A 24,155-nucleotide genomic window follows, 5' to 3' on the forward strand; every position below is an offset into this window, starting at 1 on the left:
AAACGTAGTGTGCCGTTACACACATGCATACATGTGTGTGTGTGTGTGTGTGTGTGTGTGTAGCAGAGTGAGAGCTCGTAGCATACCAGACAGTCTGACGCTGTTGGAGCCCACGTAGCTGCCGCTTCTCCTCGCTCGCTGGCAGTAGCAGCAGCAGCAGCAGCAGCAGCAGCAGCTCTCTAGCCTTTAACCACTCACTTCAGTTGCTGCTGAGACTGTCTGTCTGTCTGTCTGTCGCTCTGTCTGCATGTTGGCCAGGTCTTGCTGTCTGGACGTATCACAACAACAACAACAACAACAACAACAGCGTTGCAGACAACAGACGACAACGTTAGCCACAGTCGCTGTGGCAGACCGAGACTATCGAAAACTCGAAATTTATTCGTTGGAAAAAGTTGATTTCAATTTTTTTGCCGTTTGCTGTCTGTTGTTTTTTCTTGCTTTAGTTTTTTTTTTTGGTTGCCCACGAAAATTATGTTAAGCAAGCAGCTGTGCTACAAAAAAGTTCTCCACATAACATCTTTAGCTTCATCACAGTTGTTATTGTTGCATGTGTTGCAGCGTCAGCTATTTAATGATAGACAAGCATCTCAGATTTGTTGCTGGCATTTGATAGTCCTCAGCACTCACGACGAGTGCCTGTCCCCATCAATAAACAATGCAACAGTTTGAAGAGCTCTTTTTCCAATTGCTGTTGACAGAGCGAGCAACAGCAAAAGCCACTACCCAAAGCATTTATAATGAACTCAAACAATGCCAAGTTAATAATGTAAGGGATAAGCAGTTGGCATGAATTTAATTCAAGTATAAAATCAAATTAGTTGAGCTAAATGGCTATGCATTAAATGTTTTGTGTGTTTTGGCTTAAATACTTTTGTTTTAAAGAAATTGTTCTCTAACTTGGAAAATTTATTTATTTTAATTGTAGCCTAGAATTAAAAACAAAGGCCTTCAGGCTCTAACTTGAAAAATTTAGTGAAACTTGTATTAAAATGATGGAAACTTTCACTTAGGCAGTCATATATTATTTATTAAATTTAAACATAGCAAAATGGATATATGATTGGGTATATAGATATGTTTGTCAGCTGAATTCATTTACAGCTAATGACTGAAAATTCAATCTTTGCATTTATAGTCATTAAGTCATAACTTTACGTATTTTAGTTTCACATAATTGAAATGCGCTTAAAACTAAATCAAAATTTGTGCTATTATAAAAATAACAGAGTAATGATTATGTGCTGATTTTTTTTAAATGTTTCTTTCAGTTTAATTAATATATTTTGATTAATTTTATAAAACTCAACAGCTCTAATTTCTAAAATAATTTTAATCTTGAGCCGATTAACGACTTTGACTTCGACTTTGCTTAAAGATATGATAGGCATAGCTTTAGTCTTTTTACTATTAATACTCTGGCTAGTCGTTAATTAATTAATTTTATTTAATTTTATAAAGCTCAACAGCTGTTCTCTAATTTCTACATTTTGATTTTGCTTAAAGTTATGCTAAGCATAGCTTTTGGCCTTTTTATAATCAATAGTCTATTTTGCTTATGCTTAAGCTTATTTAATAATTAATTAAGCATTACCTACTCACCGTAATTATGCCAAAAGTTTTTATCTTTGGCTGCAACAAAGTTTGTATCAGTTTTGCTTTGCAATTGCAACTGCTCCTCGTAGAGTTCTGTGTACAAAATAAACTCAAGGCGCGGCGTTGTTGTTGTTGTTAGCAAATGTTGCTGTTGTTGTTGTTGTTGTTGCTGTTGGCGTGTCAAAGGTGATGCGTTGCTGGCTGTTCGGACTGTATCACGATTAAAAATTCGATGCGCAGCAGCTTGTTGTTGATTGTTGTTGTTGCTGTTGAGTGTTGCTGTTGCTGTTGTTGTTGTGACTTTTGCTCTTGGCTGTAGCTGTGGCTGGGGCGTTGCAGTTGCTTGCAACAATGTAGCACGTTGATTAATTTGATATGGCAAAAACATGGACGCGGGCGCTGCGGACACGACTGCCAAACCGCCAGTCGAGTGAGACGCGACGCGACGACGGCGGCGGCGACGACGACGATGGAGGCGGCGGCGGCTACGACGCTGGCAAGGGCTTTGTGCTGTTGCTGTTGCTGGTAATTTATATTGCAGATTTGTGGCTGCCACAAACTGTTGCTGCCGCGACACTTTACAGCGCTGCTGCTGTTGCTGCTGCTGCTGCTGCTGCTGATGAGGAGTAAAACTTTTGCATTTGCTTCTGACTTTGCTATTTATAATTAAATTTAACTTATTATTTGCACTATTTACACTGTGAGAAACACTGCGCGAATTGCTGCTGCTATTTACACTTGCGGCGACGGCGGCGGCGGCGATGCTTCCAATTACTTTGCGATATGTGGGCGTTGCACGTTGCCCGCCGTTGCATGTCCAACAGTTTTTGCTGCTGCTGTTCGAGTTGTTTGAGTTGCTCGAGTTGCTGCTGCTGCCGTTGTCCTTTAGCTGTTGCTGTTGTTGCTGCTGCTGGCCGCTCGCCCAAAAGTATGCAATGCTGCGTGTTTGCGGCAGTGGCAGTGGCAGGGGCATGAGCATGGGCACCGCGAGGGCTTGTGCCGACCACAAGAGCAGTGTTGCCAATAGCGTCAAGTTGCACGCCACCAATTTGCTGCCAGCTGTCCAGCGGGCCCCCGCGGCGCCACTGACTGTTTGCTTGGGGGCCACAGCGTCAGCAGTCTGTGGCGTGTGGTGCGCCTAAAGCGGCAGCGACAACTCCACCACCAACACCAGCGCTCGAACAGTGCAACATGCAGCGTTGCAGCCAAAGTTTAGCTAAGCTCAAATGCAGCTGCAAAAAAGAGAGAAAAATTTGTTTAAACAAATATTAAAGGAATAATTTTAAAGCTAAATCAATTTTATAAATATTTATATAATTTAATTTATGTCTATTCGAAATAGCCAATTAAATATATAATTTTTGTTATTAAATTAGCTGCAAATGCTCAAATGCAGCTGCAAAAAGAAAGAAAAGCAACCAAAATTTTATTAAAAATATTTAAGAAATATTTTAAAAGCTTAATCAATTTTATAAATATTTATATAATTTAATTTAATTTAATTTATTATAATTTTTCTAATTTAATTAGCTGCAATTAAAAAAATAAATCTTAAAACATAAATCAATTTTATAAATATTTATATAATTTAATTTAATTTAATTTAATTTAATTTATTATAATTTTTCTAATTTAATTAGCTGCAATTTGGGCAACTTTTTAACGTATACGTAATATTTCTTACGTTAATTTCTTGCTGTGCATTTGAGCTGTGTGGTCGCTTGCTTTGTTGTCTATCTTTGCTTTTGTTTTGTCGTCTGTCCTTGTTACAATGTTTCTGTTGCAACATAAGACCCCAGTGCACCCCTCGCTCTCCCTCTCTCTCTCTCCCATACAGTTGCACTAGCTCTAGCTAATAGTAGCGCTGAAGACTCGCAGCAGACGCGAGCATAAATAACGCAGCATATGCAACTGTCTCTGTGTGTGTGTGTGTGTGTCTGTGTGTGTTTTGGCACTTTTTGCCAATTGCAGCGACAGACAGACAGACCAAAGCAGCCGAGGCGAGGCGATGCGAAACAAACAAACAAACACACGCTGCGTATGTGTAATTTACATATATATACGCTTGAAAACAAAGCGCAGCAACAGAAATATTTATGTTGCACTTCTAGCGACTTCATTTTTATTATCAACATCAGCAACATTTATGTTGTTGTTGCTGCTGCTGTTGTTGTTGCTGCCAACCAATTTTCTAAATATAAAGAACAACAACAAAGTGATCAAGCAACTAAGAGATTAGCAGTCCCAACATAGTGTAGGGGCGGCTAGGGCGCTTGCCGTTATGCTTGCCTGGCTGACTGCCACGCCTGTTGCAGCAGCAGCAGCAGCAACAACAGCTACAGCCTTATGACGAAAGATTACAAGCGACAAAAATAGGCTAAAATTAAAGTAGCAAAAATTAATGGCATAAAAGCACAAGAGACAAAGACAAAGACAAAGGTGGAATGACTTTTTAGTATGCAGATGATGCACGATATAGATATATACAGCAGACTTTGAGCATATATAGTGCGGACTACAACATTGCCCACTTGCTTGGCCTTCTTTGGCTGCTGCTTGCTGTTGTTGCAAACTCTGCGGCTGCGGCTGCGGCTTTGTTATGCTCACTAATTGACTGTTGGGGGCCACTTGCCAGCAGGCAAAGTAAGCAAAGCGATAGAGAGGAAGAGCTAGAGAGAGAAAGAGAGATAGGCAAGTTGTACTTGCAACTTTAAAACACAACAGCTAAATGGCTAAATTTTAAAGAATTAGGCACAAATTATATAAAACAATAAGCGTTAAATTACTAAAATAAACTACATGCTGATAGCTTAAAATATATTTGAATAAATAAAGTATATTGTCAATATTTAGCAGCTAAATAAATATTTTTAAATAAATGTGCCAACTACTTTAAGCGCTTTAAGCTATATAATCAAGTAAAGAAAAAATTCTAGTCTTAAAATAATATTTAGTGATTTTTTTTTAATACTTCTATCATATTTATTATGATTTTAGTTGTTGTACTTTTTCAATAAAAATGCAATATTTAGTTAATTTAGGCTGCTGCTGTAAATAAAAGAAATTTAACTTTATTTAGCAGCTAAATAATTTTTTAAATAAATGTGCTAACTATTTTTTGCACTTTAAACGATATAATAAAGTAAATTATATATTGTACTTTTACTTAAGTGAAATAATATTTACATAGAAATTTTAAACCTTAAATTGCAAAAAAAAAAATTATTAAAGCTCAAAATATATTTAAATAAATAAAAGAAAATTAGCTTTATTTATCAGCTAAATAAATATTTTTTAAATAAATGTGCTAACTAGTTTAATGCTTTAATTTAAGAGTTTTAAGCTATATAATAGTGTAAATTATATATGATACTTTTACTTAAGTGTACAAATATTTATGTATATTTAATATTTTTAAAATAATTTTCTTTGATTTAGTGACTTGTACTTTTTCAATTAAAATGCAATATTTAGTTAATTTGGGCGCTCTTGCTGTTGTGGCACGATCGCTAGCGGCTTTTATATTTTTGATAAAGCAACAGACAATGTTGCACCCCAATGTGTCAGAGATGGATGGTTGCAGCCAAAGAGCAGCAGACAACAACAGCAGCAGCAGCCACAGCAGCAACATCAGCAATTTTAATAAAACCCTTGCGCTGATCGCTGCAGCGCAAATTTACATATATATAAACATAAGTCTGGCCACTTGAGCAAAGCAGAGCAGCAGCTTTGTCTGTCTGTCTGTCTGTGTTTTTTGTATCTTATTGTTGTTGCTCTTATTGAAATTCCTGCTGCACAGCAGCAGCAACATCATTTTTGTCTGCGCCAGCGCCACGCCCCCGCGTCCCTCCTCACGCAATTAGCTACACAAACTGAGAGCAGACCCAGACAGCGAGCCCTCTTGGCTACTGTTTCCACTGCCTGCTGATCTGTTGCTGTTTGTTGTTGCTTTGTTTACTGCGACGACGACGACGACTGTTGTTGTTATGATTTTGCAATTTATTTGATTGCTTGCGCTCGGTGTGCATTTTATCGTTTGCGTTTTTATCGCGTCATGCACTCTCCTTTATATATCTTTCTGTTTTTTTGTTTTCACCGGGATCAGCCTTAAGTTGCAATTTATGTTCGATCGTAAAAACTCGCTCACAAACATTATTAATAAAAATACTCAACAAAAAGAAAGAAAGCCAAACCCAAAGTGCTAACAAGTGCTACGAACTTTGTTCTGACTCAGAGGCATTTAATATATATATGCCGACTTTATATTTTTGCGGAAATAACATATTTTTTATTTGGCTGATTTTGTTGACCAGCTGCTCTTGGGGCGCAACACAAAAGCATTTCTGGCCATAGGCATTTTCAGCTAATTCAAACACATTCCAGTTTATTTTTAAACAAGTCGCTAAATTCTTGCATTTATTTTTGTACTCTAGCATAAAAACAACAAGAGAATTTTGCAAAGCAAGCAAGAGAACGAAGAGAGCGCAGCGCAGAGAGAGCGAGAGAGTGAGGCACATAAATGTGCAACGTGCAGCGGAGATAACAATTGCTATCGATAACATGCGCACAGAGTGTGGCATTTGTTAAACAAATATGCAATTTATGTAGCAAATGCAAATGTGTGTGTGTGTGTGTGAGAATTTTCGTAAATACGCTTTTAATAGTTGGGCATTTAGCTGCGTTATTGTAGTTTGCAACGGCTTTTGCTTAAAAAATGTTAGTTGAAAATTCTCTACAATATAAATATGGCAAGCAAACAAAGCTTTTAAATCTTATAAATATTATTATAATATTAAGAATTGAAAAAATGCTTAAATTTCTAATAAGTATTTAAACTACAACAAAATTTTAGATTATGTTTGCATTTATTGCATTATAATCTATTTACAAGGCTCTATAATAAATAATAAAAAATGATTTAAATAAGAAATTAAATCTATGTAAGTTTATTTATATTTTAACCAATTTATTTATATATAAATAATGATTTTAATAAGAAATTTTAAATATTTAATTTAACTTTTTTATTTTATTTACTATGAATACTATTTTCAATCTTAAATAAGCAATTGTTATGCTAAGTAGGGTATTTGCAATTCGTTATGCGGTTTTAAGACTTTTCTATAGCTATGTTAGCTATTACGTATTTGTTAGCTTTATTTTTTGTGTGTGCACATACCAAAGTCGAACGCCAATTTGACATTGAGCAGAAAACAGCGAATGAAGCATAGAAGAAAGGACGCGATCCCGATACCGACATGTGGTCAATGAGCCCCCCACACACACGCACACGCACACACACACACACAGGCACAGCGAGAGAATAAAAAGCGAGAGAGAGCGCGCGCTGTTATACGCGTTGCAAAAATAAAAGCCGGTAGGGGGCGTTATGCAAAACACTTTAACTACTATAAACAGAGAGAGAGAGAGAGAGAGAGACAGAGAGTGAGAAAGAAAGACGAATAGAGATAGAAACACACGCGAGTACACAGAGCCACCAAAAGAAAAGCAAAAAAATAAAAAGGAAAAGTAGAGACGTTATGACGAGCGAGAGAGTAACGATTAACGAGATTGTAATGCGCCTAATTTCAGTCTGCGTTGTTTTTTTTTTTAATTTTAATTTGTCGTTTCTGCGTTTTTAGTAGCCGCTGCGCGATCTTAACGCAAACCTGCGCCGTACTGAACTAAATACTTAGTAGCAGCATAAAAAGTGCCCGTTTGTCTCCAATAATTCACACGACAGCAGCGTAGAGAGTGTAGAGTGGGGTGTGGTGGGGGGTGAGGTTGGGAGCGCAGACAGCGCTGGGGTAGACTCAACACGAGAGCAACGTGCGGACGACGGGCGTGTGTCGTGGCTTATTTTAAAATAAAACAAAACTAGTATGAAAAATAGAATTATTTTGTGCGTACTTAAAAATAAATTGAAAAGCATTTTCCTCAACTCTTCTTTGCTTGACTGTGTGGAAACAACAACGGCAACATGAAAATCAAGCGTGAAGCGTCGTGCGTACCAAAACTCCCCACTAAGGGCCAGGCGAAGCGCAAGAGAGAGCGCAATAGCGTGAGTGAGTGAATGAGAGCGCGCTGCCAAAAATACTTAAACTGGCAGCCAAGACAACAACCACACCGCAAAGTGTGTGAGAGTGTGAGAGCGAGAGCGAGGGTGGCTGCCTTCGCTGATCTTGCGCTCCCATGACTCATGGCTGAGTGCAAATTGCTTGAATTAGAAAAAAAAACAGCAACAACAACAACAAAATATCCACTCAGACAAAAGTCCTTAGACTGCATTTTGGGCAACAACAAGTACAAATGAGGAAGTTGCCATACGAAACGAACTGACGTCGCCAGCAGACGTGGCTGGCTGGCTACAAACAATGGCGGGCCTCATCTACATCATCATCATCATCATCACCATCATGATGTATAATAATTATTACAAGAAAAGTCTGCACTTGCTGCAATGTGCAACGGCAACAAGAAAATAAAAAAAACTAAAGCTGAAAGAAAACTGCAGACGGCGCAGTGAAAATGACGAGCTATATGCATGTAAGTGTGTGTGTGTGTGTTGAGTTGTTGTGGAAATTGGGTTGTAAGCATGCGAAAATCAGTGCTGCACGTTATGCGAAATTGCAAGCATTGTGGCATAAGCGCGTTGCAAGGATTCAACATTCAACATGCAGGCACAAGCCCAAAGCCTGGCTGGGAATTCAAGTGGCTGCCATTGTTTTAATGCGCGCATAGTGTTAGTGTGTGTGTGTGTGTGTGTGCAATGTCTGCACTTGCAATCAATTTATACACACAATATATATATACATATCGTAAATAAAAATCGCATTTTAATTGTCAACAGTAATTGGAAATTTCTTAACAAAAATCTCGCTGCAGTTGCCAACTTGTTAAGCCGATTATTAACTCGATAGCGTGGCATGCAACTGGTTTTTAATACGTGCACGAAAAATTCGTAGCTTACTTTAAATATTAAATGTGTAATTTTATTGCCAAGCTATTTATAGTTGAAATTGAGCTGAGCCTTTTAAAATGTCAAGGGCAGTGATTAAGATTTTTTTGATTTATAAATTGTAACATAAGCGCAAAATGACTAAAAGTAACTTAAGTTGCTAATTGCTGTATAAACTAAGTATGAAGAGTGTTTCTGCATTGATATTGCACTTTGGTTAAAATTTATTCACTTAATTAAAGAACTGAATGCCAGACATAAACAGTTGCTCTTGCAATTGCTTTAAAACAATTAATAATGAATTTATGTCGGATGGCGCTATCCTGATGACCAATTTTTTGAAATATAAAAAATTCATTAAAATCTTATATTAATCGTTATATGATTCAAATTTGTTTCCCTTTTGAAGTAAATTCATTGCAGTTTAATAAAAAAAATTGTTGGAGAAATATAGCAAAAAATAATCCCTAATGATGAGTTAGATGGGGGCGCTAACCTGATGTCGCGCAGTGTATTTTTAATTAAAAAACTTACCAAACGTATTTTTTAATATAAGTTTCATATGCTATTACTTTTTTTTTTGGATATGATAGCGAGTGTGCAAAATATTTAAATTTTAAACAGTCGCTGAGTTTTTGCAGACAGACAAGAGCTTCAAGTAACTTTAGCTCTAAATTTCTAAGACAATCTGGCGCCATAAATAGTTAATCTAGCAATTGTTTATATATTTCTAATTAAAAAACTTAAAGAAACGAATTTTTTATATAAGTTTCATAAACATTAAAAACTGTGCTTGTATTTACTTTGAGTTTAGTTTCGATTTGATAGCGAGTGGGGCAAATATTTAAATTTTAAACAGTCTTTGAGTTCTTGCAGCTTCAACTAACTTTAGCTTTGAATTTGCAACACAATCTGGCGCTTTATACTATACGACTTTACTATATATTATTTATACCAGTCTATAAAGTTTATTGTTATACTTTGCTCACATGTTAAATTACATTTTTCTTTGCAGGTAAGTGACTGTTAGAACAATTACTTCAAGTCTGGCATTTACGTAAGTTAACAAACATATTTTGACGTTATTATTACGCTCGTAGTCCACGTTGTTGTTGCCACAAACAATAACTTAATCAATGCGCTGGCTAACAATGAATACTCAATGAGTCACTTTAGCTTATCAAGAAATTGTTGCCTCAATCTTTACACACACACACACAGATGGATATGGCAGCTATAATGCCGGGGCGACAAAATAATTTAACAGCTAATGCAATTGAGGGCACATGTTGCAGCCAGCAATTTGACAGAGGCAGCCAAACAGTTGCCGTTGTGACAGGAACTGCAGGTAGGAGCGCTCACTTCCTGGCAGCCCCAGCACATAGCCAATGGACACTTTGACATACAACGGTTTATGGTTTCCTTCGTGTCCAGGTATAAAGTGAGCAATTTTCGTTAGATGCTGTGGCAAGTTGCTGCCTCTGTTGCAGTTGAAAGCCAGACAAGCCATTGATGGTTTCTACATCATTAGAGCTACCTGCAGTTGTTGTGTGCAGCTGCTGCTGCTGCTATTGGCGCCAGACGATTTCCTTCCACCAGCAGCAGCAGCAGGTGCTTGCCACTTGCCACTAGCCGCTGCATGCATCCGCTGACTGTGGCACATCATATTGATTGAAATTTAAAATGCAAATCACTTAAAGCGTTCAATTTAATCAAATTATTACAATAACAACGTGCCACATGGAGTGAGGCGAGTGTTGGGGCAACTAAGTTTTGCACATTTTATGTTTTGCGGTCAGGCGGCGGCGGCGCCAGCACTACATTGAGTGTGTCTATGTGGCATGCCACATGCCCCATGCCTACAGCTGCAGCTATTCAACTCGTTATCGTTGGTTTTGTTGGCTTAATTAAATTGTGGTTGCAACTTGCAAACGAAGCGCGTACACAAAATCACAACAACAACAACAATAGTCAAGTTGCAACTCCTGTTGCACATTACATGCCACTTGTTGTTGTTGTTGCTGTTGACAATCATAAAAAGAGCGTAAACCGCCGCATAAATATTATTATTATGCACACACAATTAAAATGTGGCATGCAACGTGGGAATCAGTTAACAGCAAACATCAAGCTAACCAGCAGCCAAACTAACTGTATATTCAATAGCAACAAATGCTTAACTGTGGCTAGAGCTGTGGCTTATAAACAGCTTTGGCAGCAGCAACTTTTAGTGTTACTTTGTTGCATGAACAGCTTAGCGACAGCGACGACGACGACGACGACGCAGTTGATACAATAACTTTTCATAAGTTTAGTTTGGCTTATCAACATGCAGCGAGTGCTAAATTACACTGCAAGAAATTAGAAATGCGTTGCATATGTTTCGAATTATAATTTTGTATATAAAGCAATTTTTTTTAGATTTTAGATTGGCTTAGTTCTTGCTAAAAGAAAGATAAAGAAAGTCGCCGCTAGCTTAGATATATGCAAATGAAAATTATTATTTTATTAAAATTTTTAAAACTTACTTTATACTCCAGAGCTGAGGAATTCTGTTCTAAACTATTTCTGTTTGTTATGTTTTATCTTAATTGAAAACAGATATAGTGTAAGAAAATGATTAACTAAATTAAATAACTTAGATAAATAAGTTTATTAAATCGAACTCATAAATAGTGTAAGAAAATTATAGCTAACTAAAATTAGTTTATTAAATCGAACGCATAAAGAATTAGTATCTAATTAATAATAAGTAATATCTACAAAATCATATTTCTTATATATATATATATAGTACAATTATGTACTCTGAGTAGTAATCGAACTTTATTTTTATTTATCTGACTCATAAAGAAACTAAGAACAGTCTTAGAAAATTAGAAATTTGCATGCAAAGCAATTCAATTAGATTTTTCTATATAAAATATACTAAAATTTATAAATTTCTATACAATTACTATTAAGTTGAACTAAATAATAAATTTGTATGTCAACACGCGCAACTTTTCGCACAGTGCAGCCAGCTAGAGTGCAATGAAACTGCAACTTGAAACGTCTTAAGTGTCTGCCATGCAAGTCAGGAAACCAACACAGTAGACTGCCACTATTTCCTTAACGCCATATACAGAACTTCAAGCTGCCACCCCCTTAACTAAAGCTACGTGCGTTGCCTGCATTTATTGTGCATTTGTCCTTTGGCAGCATGCAGCAAGGACAAATTGAATGGCAAACGCTTGACAAGCGCTGAATAGAAAGCAGCAACAAAAAATTCAAAAGCCAAATTGACTGGCAGAGCTGACCTTACCCGGCGTAATGCTTTAAGCCATTAATTTGCATTTGTAAATTGTTGTAGAGGGAGAGAGAGAGACACACACAGAGTGAGGTTATAAGTTGATTTGCAGCTTGGCTATTATTTTGCTTTTGTATGATGCATAAAATTCAATCAGCTTACGCTTTGGCTGCAGCAGCCAAAAGTTACGCTCTGCTGTTTGTCCTTACAATGTCCTCTGACTGACGCTTGTCTCGTTGTCTAGACCGCTGCAGGGGTCATTTGTCGACGTGCCGAGAGCGAGAGAAAGAGTGAGAGAGCGAGTTGCGATGAGTTACAGGAAACTGCAGCGGAGCGTAGTGTCATGACAACCGCATGCGTTTTAATGTGGCATGTTGCTCTTGCTGCTGCTGCTGCTGCTGCTGCTGCTGCTGCTGCTGCTGCTGCCGGTTGCCATCGTCTGGTTTACGTGCCACAAAACGACGCGTTAATATTATTAAATGCAAATTAAGCTTTATCTCATTTCGTTCATTAGCGGCCAATTTGCGCGCTCTTGTTTATAAGCGACGCCTTTGACTTGCCAAACTGCAGTGAGCGAAAATTTATATGCGTTTGCTTAATTGAAGTAGAGGCTTGTATAAGCTTAGAAATTTATTTAACGTCTTTTATGCTCTTCTTCAGAGTTGAATAGAAATAATTTGTAATCTTTTAAGGCTTCTTGGAAATATTTCTCCTCAATTGTTTTATTATTTTTAGTAAGGAAATTTATTTAAAATTTTATTTCTATTTATGCTACTTTTAAGAGTTGATAGCAATAATTTGTAATCTTTTAAAGCTTCTTGGAAATATTTTTGCTCAATTGTTCTATTATTTTCTGTAAGGAAATTTGTTTTCGAAATTTTGTTTTTATTTATGCTCCTTTTAAGAGTTGATAGAAATAATTTGTAATCTTTTAAAGCTTCTCTAGTATTTCTTTTAACTCACAAGCATTAACCTCAATTATTTTATTAATTTCAGTAAGGAACTTTATTTTAAATTTTATTTCCATTTGTGCTCCGTTTAAGAGATGAATAGAAATAATTTGTAATATTTTAAAGCTTCTATAAAATATTTTTTAGCTCAAGCATTAACCTCATTCTCTTAAAATTGTCTGTAAAGAAATTTATTTAATATTTTATTTCTATGGTATATATTTTTATATAGCTCATAAAAAAATTAGTAAGATGTTAGTTAAAATTTGTTGATTAAAATCTAATTAGCTATCATTATTTATAGATTATATAATTTTATAATTTCACAAGCGTTTAATTTAAACTTATGCTCGTTAATTTGCTTTTTTATAGTTATGCATATTGAAAATATTTCATACAATTTGCTGTGCATTTTTTGTACTGTACTCTTGGCAGCAACTTTTGTTTGCAGTGTATTTTTAAGAAGGAATTGCTGCGGGTTTTTCGGGGGGTTGCGGCGTTGCATTCATTTGTGGCCGCATTCCAAAGTGTCTGCTGGCAGTCTACTTGCAACTGGAGGCGTCTCCACTTCCTGGCCGTTGTGCGTTGTCGTTGTCGGCTAATTTGCAAACCAATTAAATGTCAATTTGAGGCATTGTTCGCCTGCTGCGCCGACCGTCGACGTCGCCGCCGACACAAAGTCTGCCGTGTCACCGCGTGAAAAACTTTTTAGCCTCAGACGCAGCGCCGACAGCGACAAAGTGCCGCTTGTTGTTGTTGCAGTTGTTGCAATTGTTGCACACAAAGTTTCAGCTAACGCCAAAGTTTTCGCCGACTGTCTAGACTCAACTCGACTCTACTCGCAGTTCAGTTCGTTTTTGTTGCCGACTTGCACAAACTGCAACTTCAGTTGTATTTGGTCGCGTAGTTTGCATAAGTTACAGCTTCACCTGCCACGCCCCTACGCTACGCTAGCGCCCTCAGTGCTTTGTGGACTTAAGTCTCGTGGCAGCAAACGTTGCTAAGTGCATTTTAATGCCAACTCTGAATGTAGGCGTGATTGAGTTCTCTCTCTAGCTGCCGCTGCTGATGAAATGTGAGGTCTGCTTTGTCCATATGCGACGCACGTGGCGTATGCGTTATATTTTGTTACGCATGCAAAGTGTGCAAATTATTGTGAACATTTTGACAAATTGCTTGATAATGTAGGAAAATTATAGAATATTGCAAATAAATATTTTAAATGTATTTTCTGAAATTTAAGTGAGTAATTTCTTAATTTTAGAAGTGTAAAAAATTATCTAAATTTACATGCTGTGGAAATTTCAAATACTAATTTTGAAACTCTCAAATTATGTATTAAATTAATTTATTTACTTACTTATAAATTATATACATTTACGTTATGTGGAAATTCCAGCTACTAAATACTAATTTTGAAAGTCTAGAATTATTGAATTAATGCAAACTTTGCTATAACAATTAATGAAAGCTTTAAATTTAGTGTAGCTGCATTATTCAATCTAAGCTTGAAATATATATATTTTTTTAATAGATCTATACTTTATTTTCGCTGCCGCTTGTCAAGCTGCATATTTATTTATTTATGCTGACAGTTGCAGGTCTAAAAGCCGAACAATTCCATCAGTCATTATTTATGTCTATTTGGCACTTTTGCTATTACACTATGCAAATGGCTGTAAAATGCCCAAAGGTGCTGCTGGCAACGCCCACGCGCGCCGAAACGGATTTGATGCTGTCCAGCAGCAACGACAAAAAAATTTATATTTTATGCAAATAGAACAAAACAGTTGAAAAAAGTGGAAAAATAAAAAAAGCGGCTTGCATTTGGTTTTGGTTATATGGCTGCAGGATACTTTTTGCCAGAGACATAGACAGTGGGGGGTGTGGGTGGCCTGCTGGGCAATGAGTTGTTGAGCTAAAAGTTGAATTGTGCATCGACATTGCTGCCTACAGTGCTCGCTTTGTATGTGTGCGTGTATTTTGGACTGTCTGTGTGGTATGCACTTGTCTAGACGTTGGCTAGACAGTGTAAAACCGAAAAAAAAATATAACAACAGCAACTACTGCTGCTGTTGCTGCTGCTGCTCATGTGTAGCGCTATGTACAATCAACAATTACTGCAAAGCGAAGCGTAGCCTGAAGCTTTGCACAACTGACAGCGACATATTTTGGTCGATAGGGATATATATTTGACAAATTGAAGCTTAACATTGCAGTTTTAAAACTATGTACAGTTGTAGGAATTAAACTTAAGAGACTTAAGATTCGCCGAACTTTTTGCGTTGATATGGCGCCGGCAGTGGCGCCAACAAATGTCGATTGTGCACACCAATGGCAATGAGCTGCTGATCGTCCAGACGGCAAAGTTGCAGCATGTGCTAGAAGAGAATAAAAGTTGATTAATTATGCTGGCTAAGTTTAGTCTGCTTAGCTTACCTCACGATTGAAGCGCATTTTAAGTCGATAGTTGTGCAACTTGCTTTCAATTTCAATCGATTTGCTTAGGCGCGTTGTTTTGGCTGGCTGCTGCTGCTCCAGTTCCTCGCGTGGATCGTAGCTTTCCAGCACATAGATCAACACTTCATTATGCACCAGAATAATCTTTGGATTATGCGCATCAAACAAAATGCTGCGTATGCATTGAAAGCGTGAATTGGGCACAAAGTGTTTGGTTGATTCGCATACAAAGTGACGCTCCTTGAAGTTGTATTCCACCAAACGACCATCGGCATAGGCTACAGCTACGCATGGCGTGTCCGCACGCAGCGCCAGCGCCGTAGCGCATGCGTGATAATTCGGCAAAGTCAGCAAATGCTTTGCAGACTTTAAGCTCAGCTGCCAAATGCTTATGGAGCTGCTCATTGTAGCTACAGCTAGCTGCTTGCCACAAGCTGACAACTCCAAGTGTGTTACAGGTGATGCCACATGCGGACTTAGATCCAGGCTGTATAGCAGCTGCGGCGCTGCTTGCTGCAGCTCAAAGCAGCGCAGTTGCTTGTTGCACAACAAATAAAGTTTGTCTTTTTTATCAAAGATTATAAAGCTCGCTGGCGCAAATTCCTCAGGCAGCTCCTGCTGTGGCAAGCGTTGCAGCTGCAGCGGCTCCAGCTGCAGACTATAAAGTCGCGTCTCCTGCTTAGTGGCGTAACAAATCCACTTGTTGTCTGGCGACAGCGCGCCCGCAACTATTTGCTGACTGCTTGGCACTTTCAGCTCCAGCAGCTTTTCCGGCGTCTGCTGCAGCTGCTGCTCCTCGAATATGTGTGGCAGCATTTGTAGCTCATCCAGCGACTTTGCTGAGCCAAGACGCCACAAATGCATACTCTGCGCATAACGCAGCAGCAGCAGCTGCGACTCAGCTGCCAGCGTAGCGCAGCGTCCATGCAAAAAAGGCGCATGCCGCGTGCAATAAGCGCGCGATTTGCTCAAACGTGACACACACAAGTTGCCATCTTCACCGCCGGATATAATGCGATCGCCTATGAGCACCAGCGACTTGACATAATGCTTGTGCACATCACGCTGCAAATACTTAATCCAACGCTCAGTGGTGCTTGCTTCTCGCTTGATTTGTGTTTTGCCCAGCACGCGTATTAGCGGTGGCTCCATGCCGCTGCAAACTAAACGATCCTCACGCTCATTCACAGCCAAAGCGAACAGCTTGGCATCCAGCACTTTGTACGTATCAATCTGTGTAGCCAGATTGGCATCCCATACGGTGACATTTCCCGCTGAGTCACCAGCTATAATCGTATTGTTGCTTAGCACGCGCACTGTATACGCAATGTAATCCTTTTGTGCCAGCGTCATTGTATGCAGCACATGTCCCTTGGCCACGCTCCAAATGCGCACAGCTCCTGGGGAGCCTGTCACTAGCCGCTCGCCTGGCTTGTCAAACTCACAGCAGAGCACGCGTTCCTTTTGCTTGTTGAACAGCGTTTTATAGCTGAGCTCTTCGTTCTCTATGCTGAGTATATTAATATGTCCCTCCTCCGAGCCTACAGCTAAAATGTTTTGCTCCACATGTATGGACAAACACCACAGAGCATTGCCCGTGGGTGACATTTCAAAGCGCGGCTGCAGCTCATTCAGATTCCATTCTATAAGCTTGCCTGTTAGTCCTACAGAGAACAGACGCTTGCCTGCCCACGCCACCGCCTCCACTGTTGAGCTCTCCTCCAAATGTATAACTTGCTGCAAATAAGGCGCATACTGCATGTTCCACAGCTCAATGGGGCCCTCCTCGCTGTGGCGCAACAAAAATCACATTAATAACACTTCAAATTGTAGTAACAGCTTGGCTTACCGGCTGACCGCCAAAGTCTTGAGCTCCTTGCTATACGCCATGCTGCTTATGGCGCGTGGTTTGATTGTATAGAAGCGCACATTATGCAATTGCACTGTGCCCTCGTCTGTTTTTGCAGTCGTCTCTGTTTTCATTTTTCAAATGCAGTTTTAAATTTAAGAAAGAAATCAAAAACACAACCGCACGTGTGCTCGGCTGTTAAAACAACTTAACATAAACAGTTGTGCTGTTAAATTAACATATCAGCGTTGCCACTGCAGCGCAACTGTAAGGTAAACAATGCCATTCACAGCTCTGCGCTAACAGTGCTGCCAAACGTTACAAACTTTTTAGCAAACATTTGTGAGGGAGGGTTTGCTGTTTTTAGAAAAAAAAAAGTGTTCTTTATGCATTTTTGCTAATTCAATTATATGTGTTTAATATGCTTTTGTGCCAAGTGTAACTAACTAAAAAAGTGCTCAACGATGACGAAATCGCTTTGGAGCTGCGGCTTGTTGTTTTTGTTGCTGCTGCTGCTGTTTGGCACGCCCACAATATCCTCACGCGTGCTGGAGCTAAGCGATCGCTTCATAGACGTGCGACATGAGGGCCAATGGCTGGTTATGTTCTATGCCAACTGGTGTGGCTATTGCAAGAAGACGGAGCCCATATTTGCGCTAGTGGCGCAAGCGTTGCATGCCACCAATGTGCGTGTGGGTCGTCTCGACTGCAATCGCTATGCTGCTGCAGCACGTGAGTTCAAGGTACGTGGCTACCCGACCATTATGTTCATCAAAGGCAACATGGAGTATGTCTACACGGGCGACCGCACCAAGGATGAGCTAGTGGACTATGCGCTGCGCATGTCTGGGCCACCAGTGCAGTTGGTCACACGCACCGAGAGCGTGGATATGCTCAAGGGCTCGCATACCATATTCTTTATGTTTGTGGGTCCGCAGCAGGGCGTCGTCTGGGATACGTACTATGCTGCCGCAGAGGGTTATCAGGAGCATGGATTCTTCTATGCCACCAGCGATGATATAGCAGCGCAGCATTTTGATTTCGAAAAGCTACCAGCAGTTATTGTTTACAAGGAGGAGCAGCATCACTTCTATCCGCATGGACACATAGCACACGAAATGGATCCCAATGATGTGAATGAAACCATATTCCAGTGGGTGAATGTGGAGCGCTTTACGCTGTTTCCCAAGGTCACCCGCTTCAATATACATCAGCTGATGAAGACCAAAAAGTTCTTGGTGCTGGCTGTAGTGCAGGAGGATAAGCTGAGTCAGATAGCTACGCATGAGCTGGAATTTCGCGATATGGTAGAGGGCGTCATACGCAAGCATAGACCAAGATACCATGACCAGTTTCAATTTGGTTGGATTGGTGAACCATCCATAGCACATTCCATTATACTGGACCAATTACCAACACCGCATCTCATAGCGCTCAACTCGACCACACAGCATCATTATATACCCGACGATGATCCGCTGCAGCTGACACCGCAGGCTTTGCACTTATTCCTAGAGTCCATCAGCACCGAGAGCGCGCCAGCCTACGGTGGCGACAATTACTTTGTGCGTTGCAAGCGCGCGCTCTTCGAACTCAAGCGCTCGCTGCGCGACATGTGGCTCGGCAATCCTGTGCTGACCACCGTCATCTTTGGCCTGCCCTTGGGCTTTCTGTCGCTCATCATGTATTCCATATTCTGTGGCGATTGCCTGGTTAGCGAGGAGGAGCAGGATGAGGATCATGAGAAGAAAGAGTAGAGCGCGCTATATCAACTCTTGTGTTGTTGTTTGTTGCCAACACAGCCAAATCTAGTCTTATTTTTTAATAACAATGCGCTTTTATATAATGTAGTGTACTTTAAACTAATTCCGTTGTAAATCTCTTACATTGTCAGAGCTCTCGTATAGCTTTGTAGCTTCGTATGTGTGTTTCCTTTTTAATTTAATAAACATAGTGTATAATCACCATGGAGAGTAGTAGCAATGGATTTACTTAAGTTAAGATATCAGACTCTGTTAATCAGCAACCGTAGTCCTCATCATCATCGCTGTCTATGGCCGCACGGCGTCTATCGTACTTGACAGTGGACTTGGCCTGTGGCATCTGAGCATTGACGCTCTCCATAATGCTAACAAATTGTGCATCGTCCAGCTTGCCGCGCACCTGTCCCATCTGTGCCATGCGTATAACCATATTCTCGAACATTTGTGCCTTCTCCGGTTTGCTGACTTTCAGTGTGTTAACTGTAAATCCAAGAGTTGCTGAAACATCTTTATATATAATTCAATTGAGCTCTTACGGCGTGCGCGTGCCTGTTGGTCCAGAACCTGAGATAGTATTGAATGCTTCATTTCCTCCTGAGCGCGCATCTGCTCTTGCTGTTGCTCTTGTTTCTCAGCACTCATGCCGCCGCCGCCACCCTAGAAAAGCAAAACATATTTTAAATAGGTGTAATATTGACTTTTTTACACAGCTGCGGCGACCGGTCCCAAAGGCTCCTTATGACTCATTTTGGCGCTTTGGCGCACTGGCCGGCGGCACGTTTTTCCCCATTTTGTTAACTTACAAATTGTGATTGCATCTGCGACATGCGCTGTGCGCGCAGAGCGTCCAAATCGCTGTCCGACATAATGGAAGCCTTTAATTATTTGCTTAAAAAACAACAAATATAAAATATTAAACTGCTCAAAAAGTGATGGCAGTGCTTAGCACAGTATGACCGTTTGCTGTTCGCAAATAAATACCGCAATAAAATACCAAACAATTGAGAATTTCTGTTTAGCAAGAAGCAGCACACTGTTCCAAACAAACAGCTGCGACGCATACAACAAGCAAAAAGGAAATTAAAGAAAATTGTGTAAAATTCGCCAATATGACGTCGCCACTGGAAAGTCTGGAGACGCAATTGGAAATGTTTATAGAGAATGTGCGGCAAATACGCATTATAGTGAGCGATTTCCAGCCGCAAGGCCAAAACGTCTTGAATCAGAAAATGTAAGCATACCCTGGACTTTTTTGCCGATGCACTTTTCATTTGATTACAATTTTTGTTGCCTCTCTGCAGCAATAGCTTGGTAACGGGTCTGCAGGAAATAGACAAGTTGCGGCCTTTGGTGCAGGATGTGTATGTGCCCTTTGAGGTGTTCTTTGACTACATTGACCAGGACAAGAACCCACAGTTGTATACAAAGGACTGCGTGGAAAAGGCGCTGGCCAAGAATGAGGAGGTGAAGGGTAAAATCGAAAGCTTAAAGAAATTTAAATCCAACCTGTTGCTGGAACTGTTCAAGACTTTTCCCACAGAAATGAACAATTATCGCGCCTATCGCAAAGACTTGATCTAAGCCTAGTTTGGGAAAATTCATAATTTTAAAAGCAATAATAACTTCAAAATATATATACACATATACAATAGAAGCATTTCTTTCATTGTTTACGTAGTGAGATGGAGCCTGATAAACATCACTAGAGAAGTTTTTCCTGTTTCAAGGGCAACCCGTTTTCAAGACGGCATTTGAAAAAAATTTTCCCAAAGCTCCAGTGGCGCAATTGGTTAGCGCACGGTACTTATAATCAGTACGCTGTGTCATGAGCTATGCCGGGGTTGTGAGTTCGAGCCTCACCTGGAGCATTGTGTTTTTTTTTATACAAATTAATTTTTTTTAGTCATTGGGGCAATATCATATAATTTATACATTTATTATTTAAACATTAGTTTGCAAAAATATTTAATTGCAGTGAATGAGAACAATTGGAGCAAGCTTAAAAGCTGGCAGCACTGTTCGGGCTGACAGCGTTGCCAGCTAGTTTAAGCGCTACAGCTGTTCAATGTTTTTATTTGACAACTTGTGTAATTGATAAGAATTTAATGAAATAAGAAAAATGCGGCGTATAACAACAGCATTAAATACAGCGTATACTAAAGTTAATTATAAACAAAGTACAAATAACTATGCAGCTCACTACAGACTGCAGCAGCAGCGTTTTGCAACGCTGTCGGCATCGGCGTCAACCTGTTGGAACTGCCAGAAACAGCAGCAGAATATGATTTGCGCTAGCTGTGGCAGTTTGCAGGATGTGAATAATCAAATTGTGAGTAGTAAGCATTAAAGTGAAGTCTAACTAACGCTGTGTTATATGCAGAACTACTTTGAGCTGTTAAGTTTTCCTACCAAGTTTACGATGCAGCAGCAGGAGCTGACGCAGCGCTTTCGGCAGCTGCAGGCGCGAGTGCATCCGGACAAATACAGCAACAAGTAAGCGCATAAAAGCTGCAACTTCAGTTTTAAGCTAATTGAACGCCTTGTAGAAGCGACCGCGAGCAGAGCAATTCTGCTGACTGGAGCTCGCTCATCAACAAAGCATACAAAACGCTGGCGACGCCAATGGAACGTGGACAGTACATGCTGCAGCTGGAGGGCGAACAAATGCCGCAGGATAATAGTGCACTAAACAAAGAATTTCTAATGGACATGATGGAGCGCAATGAGGAAGTGGAGGATGCTGAAGATGCCGCCACATTGCAGCAGCTCAATGTGCAGCTGTTGCAGGAGCTGGAGGCACATGCTCAAAAGCTGCATGGACACTTTGAGGCAAAAGACTTGGTGGCTGTGAAGGCAACGCTTGTGGAAATGAAATATTTGCTAAGCATACAAGCGAGCATTAAACAAAAACAGCAACAGCTGTTGGGCAGCTAAAATCGATGAGCGATAAGCGATAAACAGAAAACAGCTGTGCAGTAAATTTGCAAATTGCAATGCACAATATTTTTGTTTAAGCTATGGTAATTAAAAAATGTTTGCAGCTGCGTTCGAGTGTAAAAAGCGCATTAATTATTGTTTATTGTGGGTAAATCGATGACGTACGCGTGCGAATGATTAACAGGTAAACAATGTGGGGCGCAAACTGTGCTTTTGATTTGTGCCCCGGCTTAACTGGACTTAATTGATTTTGTTACAAGTTTAGTGCAAGTAGTTCCCCGAGTGCAGTGCACACTGTACAATAATTTTTAAAATGACAAATCATCGATAGATAGTATTATAATCAGTGTGAGCGCTCGCTCGGGTTTTGTGTTTACTTTACTTACATATACATTTGTATATGAACTACACACATACAAGCGTAAACACCTTCGTTGCGCTGCTGTTGCTAATCATTTGACAAATAGCATTTTCGTATTGTAATTTCGATTTAAATGGTCGGCGCTTCTTGTTTCGCAATGCCAGTGCCAAGTTTTAACTCGCGCGAGTTGCACATTGTGCCAAAATGCTCAAAGTAAATTATACGCTGCTTATTGCGCTGACGCTAGCGTGTGGCGCTGCAGTCAGCAACGCAGCTGGCAGCGAAGCCAACGGCACAGTTGCGCCCATCATAGGAGTGCTGGCGCAGGAGATCTATGAAGATAGCTTGATTGCCAGGCACTTTAATAGCACCAGCTATATAGCTGCGTCGTATGTCAAGTTTGTGGAGGGTGCCGGCGGTCGAGTAGTGCCCATTTGGTAAGTTCATTGTCCAAATCAATGATAAGATAATAACTGTTGTCTATTTTTATCTCATGCTTGTCTTACTGCGTTACTCCAGGATTGGCCAAGAACGCAGCTACTATGAGAATTTATTGAGGCAGATAAATGGGTAAGTGCTTCAAACTGATTATGCTGCATCATAATTTACATTGGTAAAACCCACAGCGTGCTACTGCCAGGTGGTGGCACGTGGTTCAATAACTCCAAAGGCTATGGCGAGGCTGGTGAACATATTATACACATAGCTAAGGAAATCAATACCAATGCCAGCTACTTTCCTGTATGGGGCACTTGTTTGGGCATGGAGCTGCTTGTGCTGGTGATGAATAACAACGTGGAGACGCGCTTTGATTGCAAATCACAGGGACAAACTATACCGCTGGACTTTAAGCCAAGTGAGCGTCATTAATTGCATGAAAATACAATTTATTAACTCAAGTCTTTGTAGCTTATAATGAAAGTCGCATGTTTGCTGGCGCCAGTGCGGAGCTTATAACGCTCATGTCCAAGCAAAATGTTACCTACAACTATCATCGCAATTGTTATACCCAGCAGAGTTTTGAGAACAGCTCGTGGCGCATTATGAGCATCAACAATGATCTGCAAGGCGTCGAGTTTGTCTCCACCATTGAGCATTTGCAGTATCCATTCTATGGCGTGCAATTCCATCCGGAGAAGAACCTCTATGAATTTGTAAGCAAACTTATACCACACACCGCTGGCGCCGTGCATAGTGCGCAGTATTTTGCCGACTTTTTCATCAGCGAGGCGCGTCGTAATAAACACACGTTTGACAATGCCGCCGAGCAGTCCGCGGCCATGATCTATAACTATAAGCCGGAATATACTGCAAAAATTGGCTCCGGCTATATACAGCAGTATTTGTTTGATACGGACTCAGAGGAGGAGGTGGAGGAGACGCCCGAGGAGCCTGAGCCTGTGGAGCCAGAGCCAGATCCTGATAATGATCATCCGTACCCTAATTATCCATACTATATGCATCACGGTGACTATGCAGCTGCCACACAGCCGCTGCTCACATGCATTCTAATGTCTTTGGCATTTGTTGTGTGCGCCGGCAGATTTGTAAACAATTAACATGTTCATAAATTTAATAAACTTGCCATTGACTACGCAATGCTAAAAGCTACTGCTGATTACACTTAAGTGCAACTGAAATTTGTATTGGCTGTCAAATGTACTTCAGCTTAGATATGGATAAGCGCCGGCTTGGACTTCCTGTTGCTCGGGCTACAAGCATTGAAATCCATAGCGCGTTCGCTTTCGTTCGGCTCTAAACAAAAATAAAAACAACTTTCAAACGTTTAAAGAATATTTTAAGTTAGACTAGCAGCGAAATATATTTAAATACAACTGATTTTTGTTGTTGTTTTAAATACACTTTATTTTAAATTTTATTTCTTTTTTTTTTAATTTCACTTTTAATATTTAATTACACTTTTATTGCATCAATTTAACTTTCAATCACAAGCTACGCTTGCTCATGTTTTATTCTAAATTCTTATATTTA

The 24,155-nt window shown here is 39.8% G+C and overlaps 7 protein-coding genes and 1 non-coding gene across 8 annotated transcripts in view; 5 read left to right on the forward strand and 3 right to left on the reverse strand.

Moving 5' to 3' along the window:
- LOC108599786 (A-kinase anchor protein 14) overlaps nucleotides 1-24,155 on the reverse strand; it is a 189,026-nt gene that overhangs the window by 86,465 nt on the left and 78,406 nt on the right. The window lies entirely within an intron of this gene.
- Nucleotides 14,972-17,271, reverse strand: LOC108598775 (U3 small nucleolar RNA-associated protein 4 homolog). The gene is made up of 3 exons (XM_017985516.1): nucleotides 17,103-17,271; nucleotides 15,233-17,042; nucleotides 14,972-15,174 (listed from the first exon to the last, which is right to left on the reverse strand). The coding sequence occupies exons 1-3, from the start codon at nucleotides 17,234-17,236 to the stop codon at nucleotides 15,055-15,057; spliced, it is 2,064 nt and encodes a 687-aa protein (XP_017841005.1). The 5' UTR covers nucleotides 17,237-17,271; the 3' UTR covers nucleotides 14,972-15,054.
- On the forward strand, nucleotides 17,449-19,075 carry LOC108598528 (protein disulfide-isomerase TMX3). Its single transcript, XM_017985211.1, has one exon. The coding sequence runs from the start codon at nucleotides 17,567-17,569 to the stop codon at nucleotides 18,857-18,859; it is 1,293 nt and encodes a 430-aa protein (XP_017840700.1). The 5' UTR covers nucleotides 17,449-17,566; the 3' UTR covers nucleotides 18,860-19,075.
- Nucleotides 18,915-19,778, reverse strand: LOC108598530 (programmed cell death protein 5). The gene is made up of 3 exons (XM_017985212.2): nucleotides 19,669-19,778; nucleotides 19,402-19,522; nucleotides 18,915-19,345 (listed from the first exon to the last, which is right to left on the reverse strand). The coding sequence occupies exons 1-3, from the start codon at nucleotides 19,729-19,731 to the stop codon at nucleotides 19,122-19,124; spliced, it is 408 nt and encodes a 135-aa protein (XP_017840701.1). The 5' UTR covers nucleotides 19,732-19,778; the 3' UTR covers nucleotides 18,915-19,121.
- On the forward strand, nucleotides 19,911-20,504 carry LOC108599319 (mediator of RNA polymerase II transcription subunit 10). The gene is made up of 2 exons (XM_017986121.1): nucleotides 19,911-20,096; nucleotides 20,167-20,504. Exons 1-2 carry the CDS (start codon nucleotides 19,975-19,977, stop codon nucleotides 20,444-20,446), a joined length of 402 nt encoding a protein of 133 aa, XP_017841610.1. The 5' UTR covers nucleotides 19,911-19,974; the 3' UTR covers nucleotides 20,447-20,504.
- Nucleotides 20,637-20,733, forward strand: Trnai-uau. Its single transcript has 2 exons — nucleotides 20,637-20,674; nucleotides 20,698-20,733. It is a non-coding gene; the product is annotated as a tRNA-Ile (tRNA).
- Nucleotides 20,953-21,821, forward strand: LOC108598431 (co-chaperone protein HscB homolog). The gene is made up of 3 exons (XM_017985061.2): nucleotides 20,953-21,194; nucleotides 21,246-21,358; nucleotides 21,412-21,821. Exons 1-3 carry the CDS (start codon nucleotides 20,985-20,987, stop codon nucleotides 21,797-21,799), a joined length of 711 nt encoding a protein of 236 aa, XP_017840550.1. The 5' UTR covers nucleotides 20,953-20,984; the 3' UTR covers nucleotides 21,800-21,821.
- Nucleotides 22,305-23,930, forward strand: LOC108598430 (gamma-glutamyl hydrolase). The gene is made up of 4 exons (XM_017985060.2): nucleotides 22,305-22,600; nucleotides 22,683-22,733; nucleotides 22,790-23,019; nucleotides 23,073-23,930. Exons 1-4 carry the CDS (start codon nucleotides 22,368-22,370, stop codon nucleotides 23,720-23,722), a joined length of 1,164 nt encoding a protein of 387 aa, XP_017840549.1. The 5' UTR covers nucleotides 22,305-22,367; the 3' UTR covers nucleotides 23,723-23,930.

The sequence above is a fragment of the Drosophila busckii genome, chromosome 3L, assembly GCF_011750605.1.
Source record: "Drosophila busckii strain San Diego stock center, stock number 13000-0081.31 chromosome 3L, ASM1175060v1, whole genome shotgun sequence".
NCBI classification, from domain to species: Eukaryota; Metazoa; Arthropoda; class Insecta; order Diptera; family Drosophilidae; genus Drosophila; species Drosophila busckii.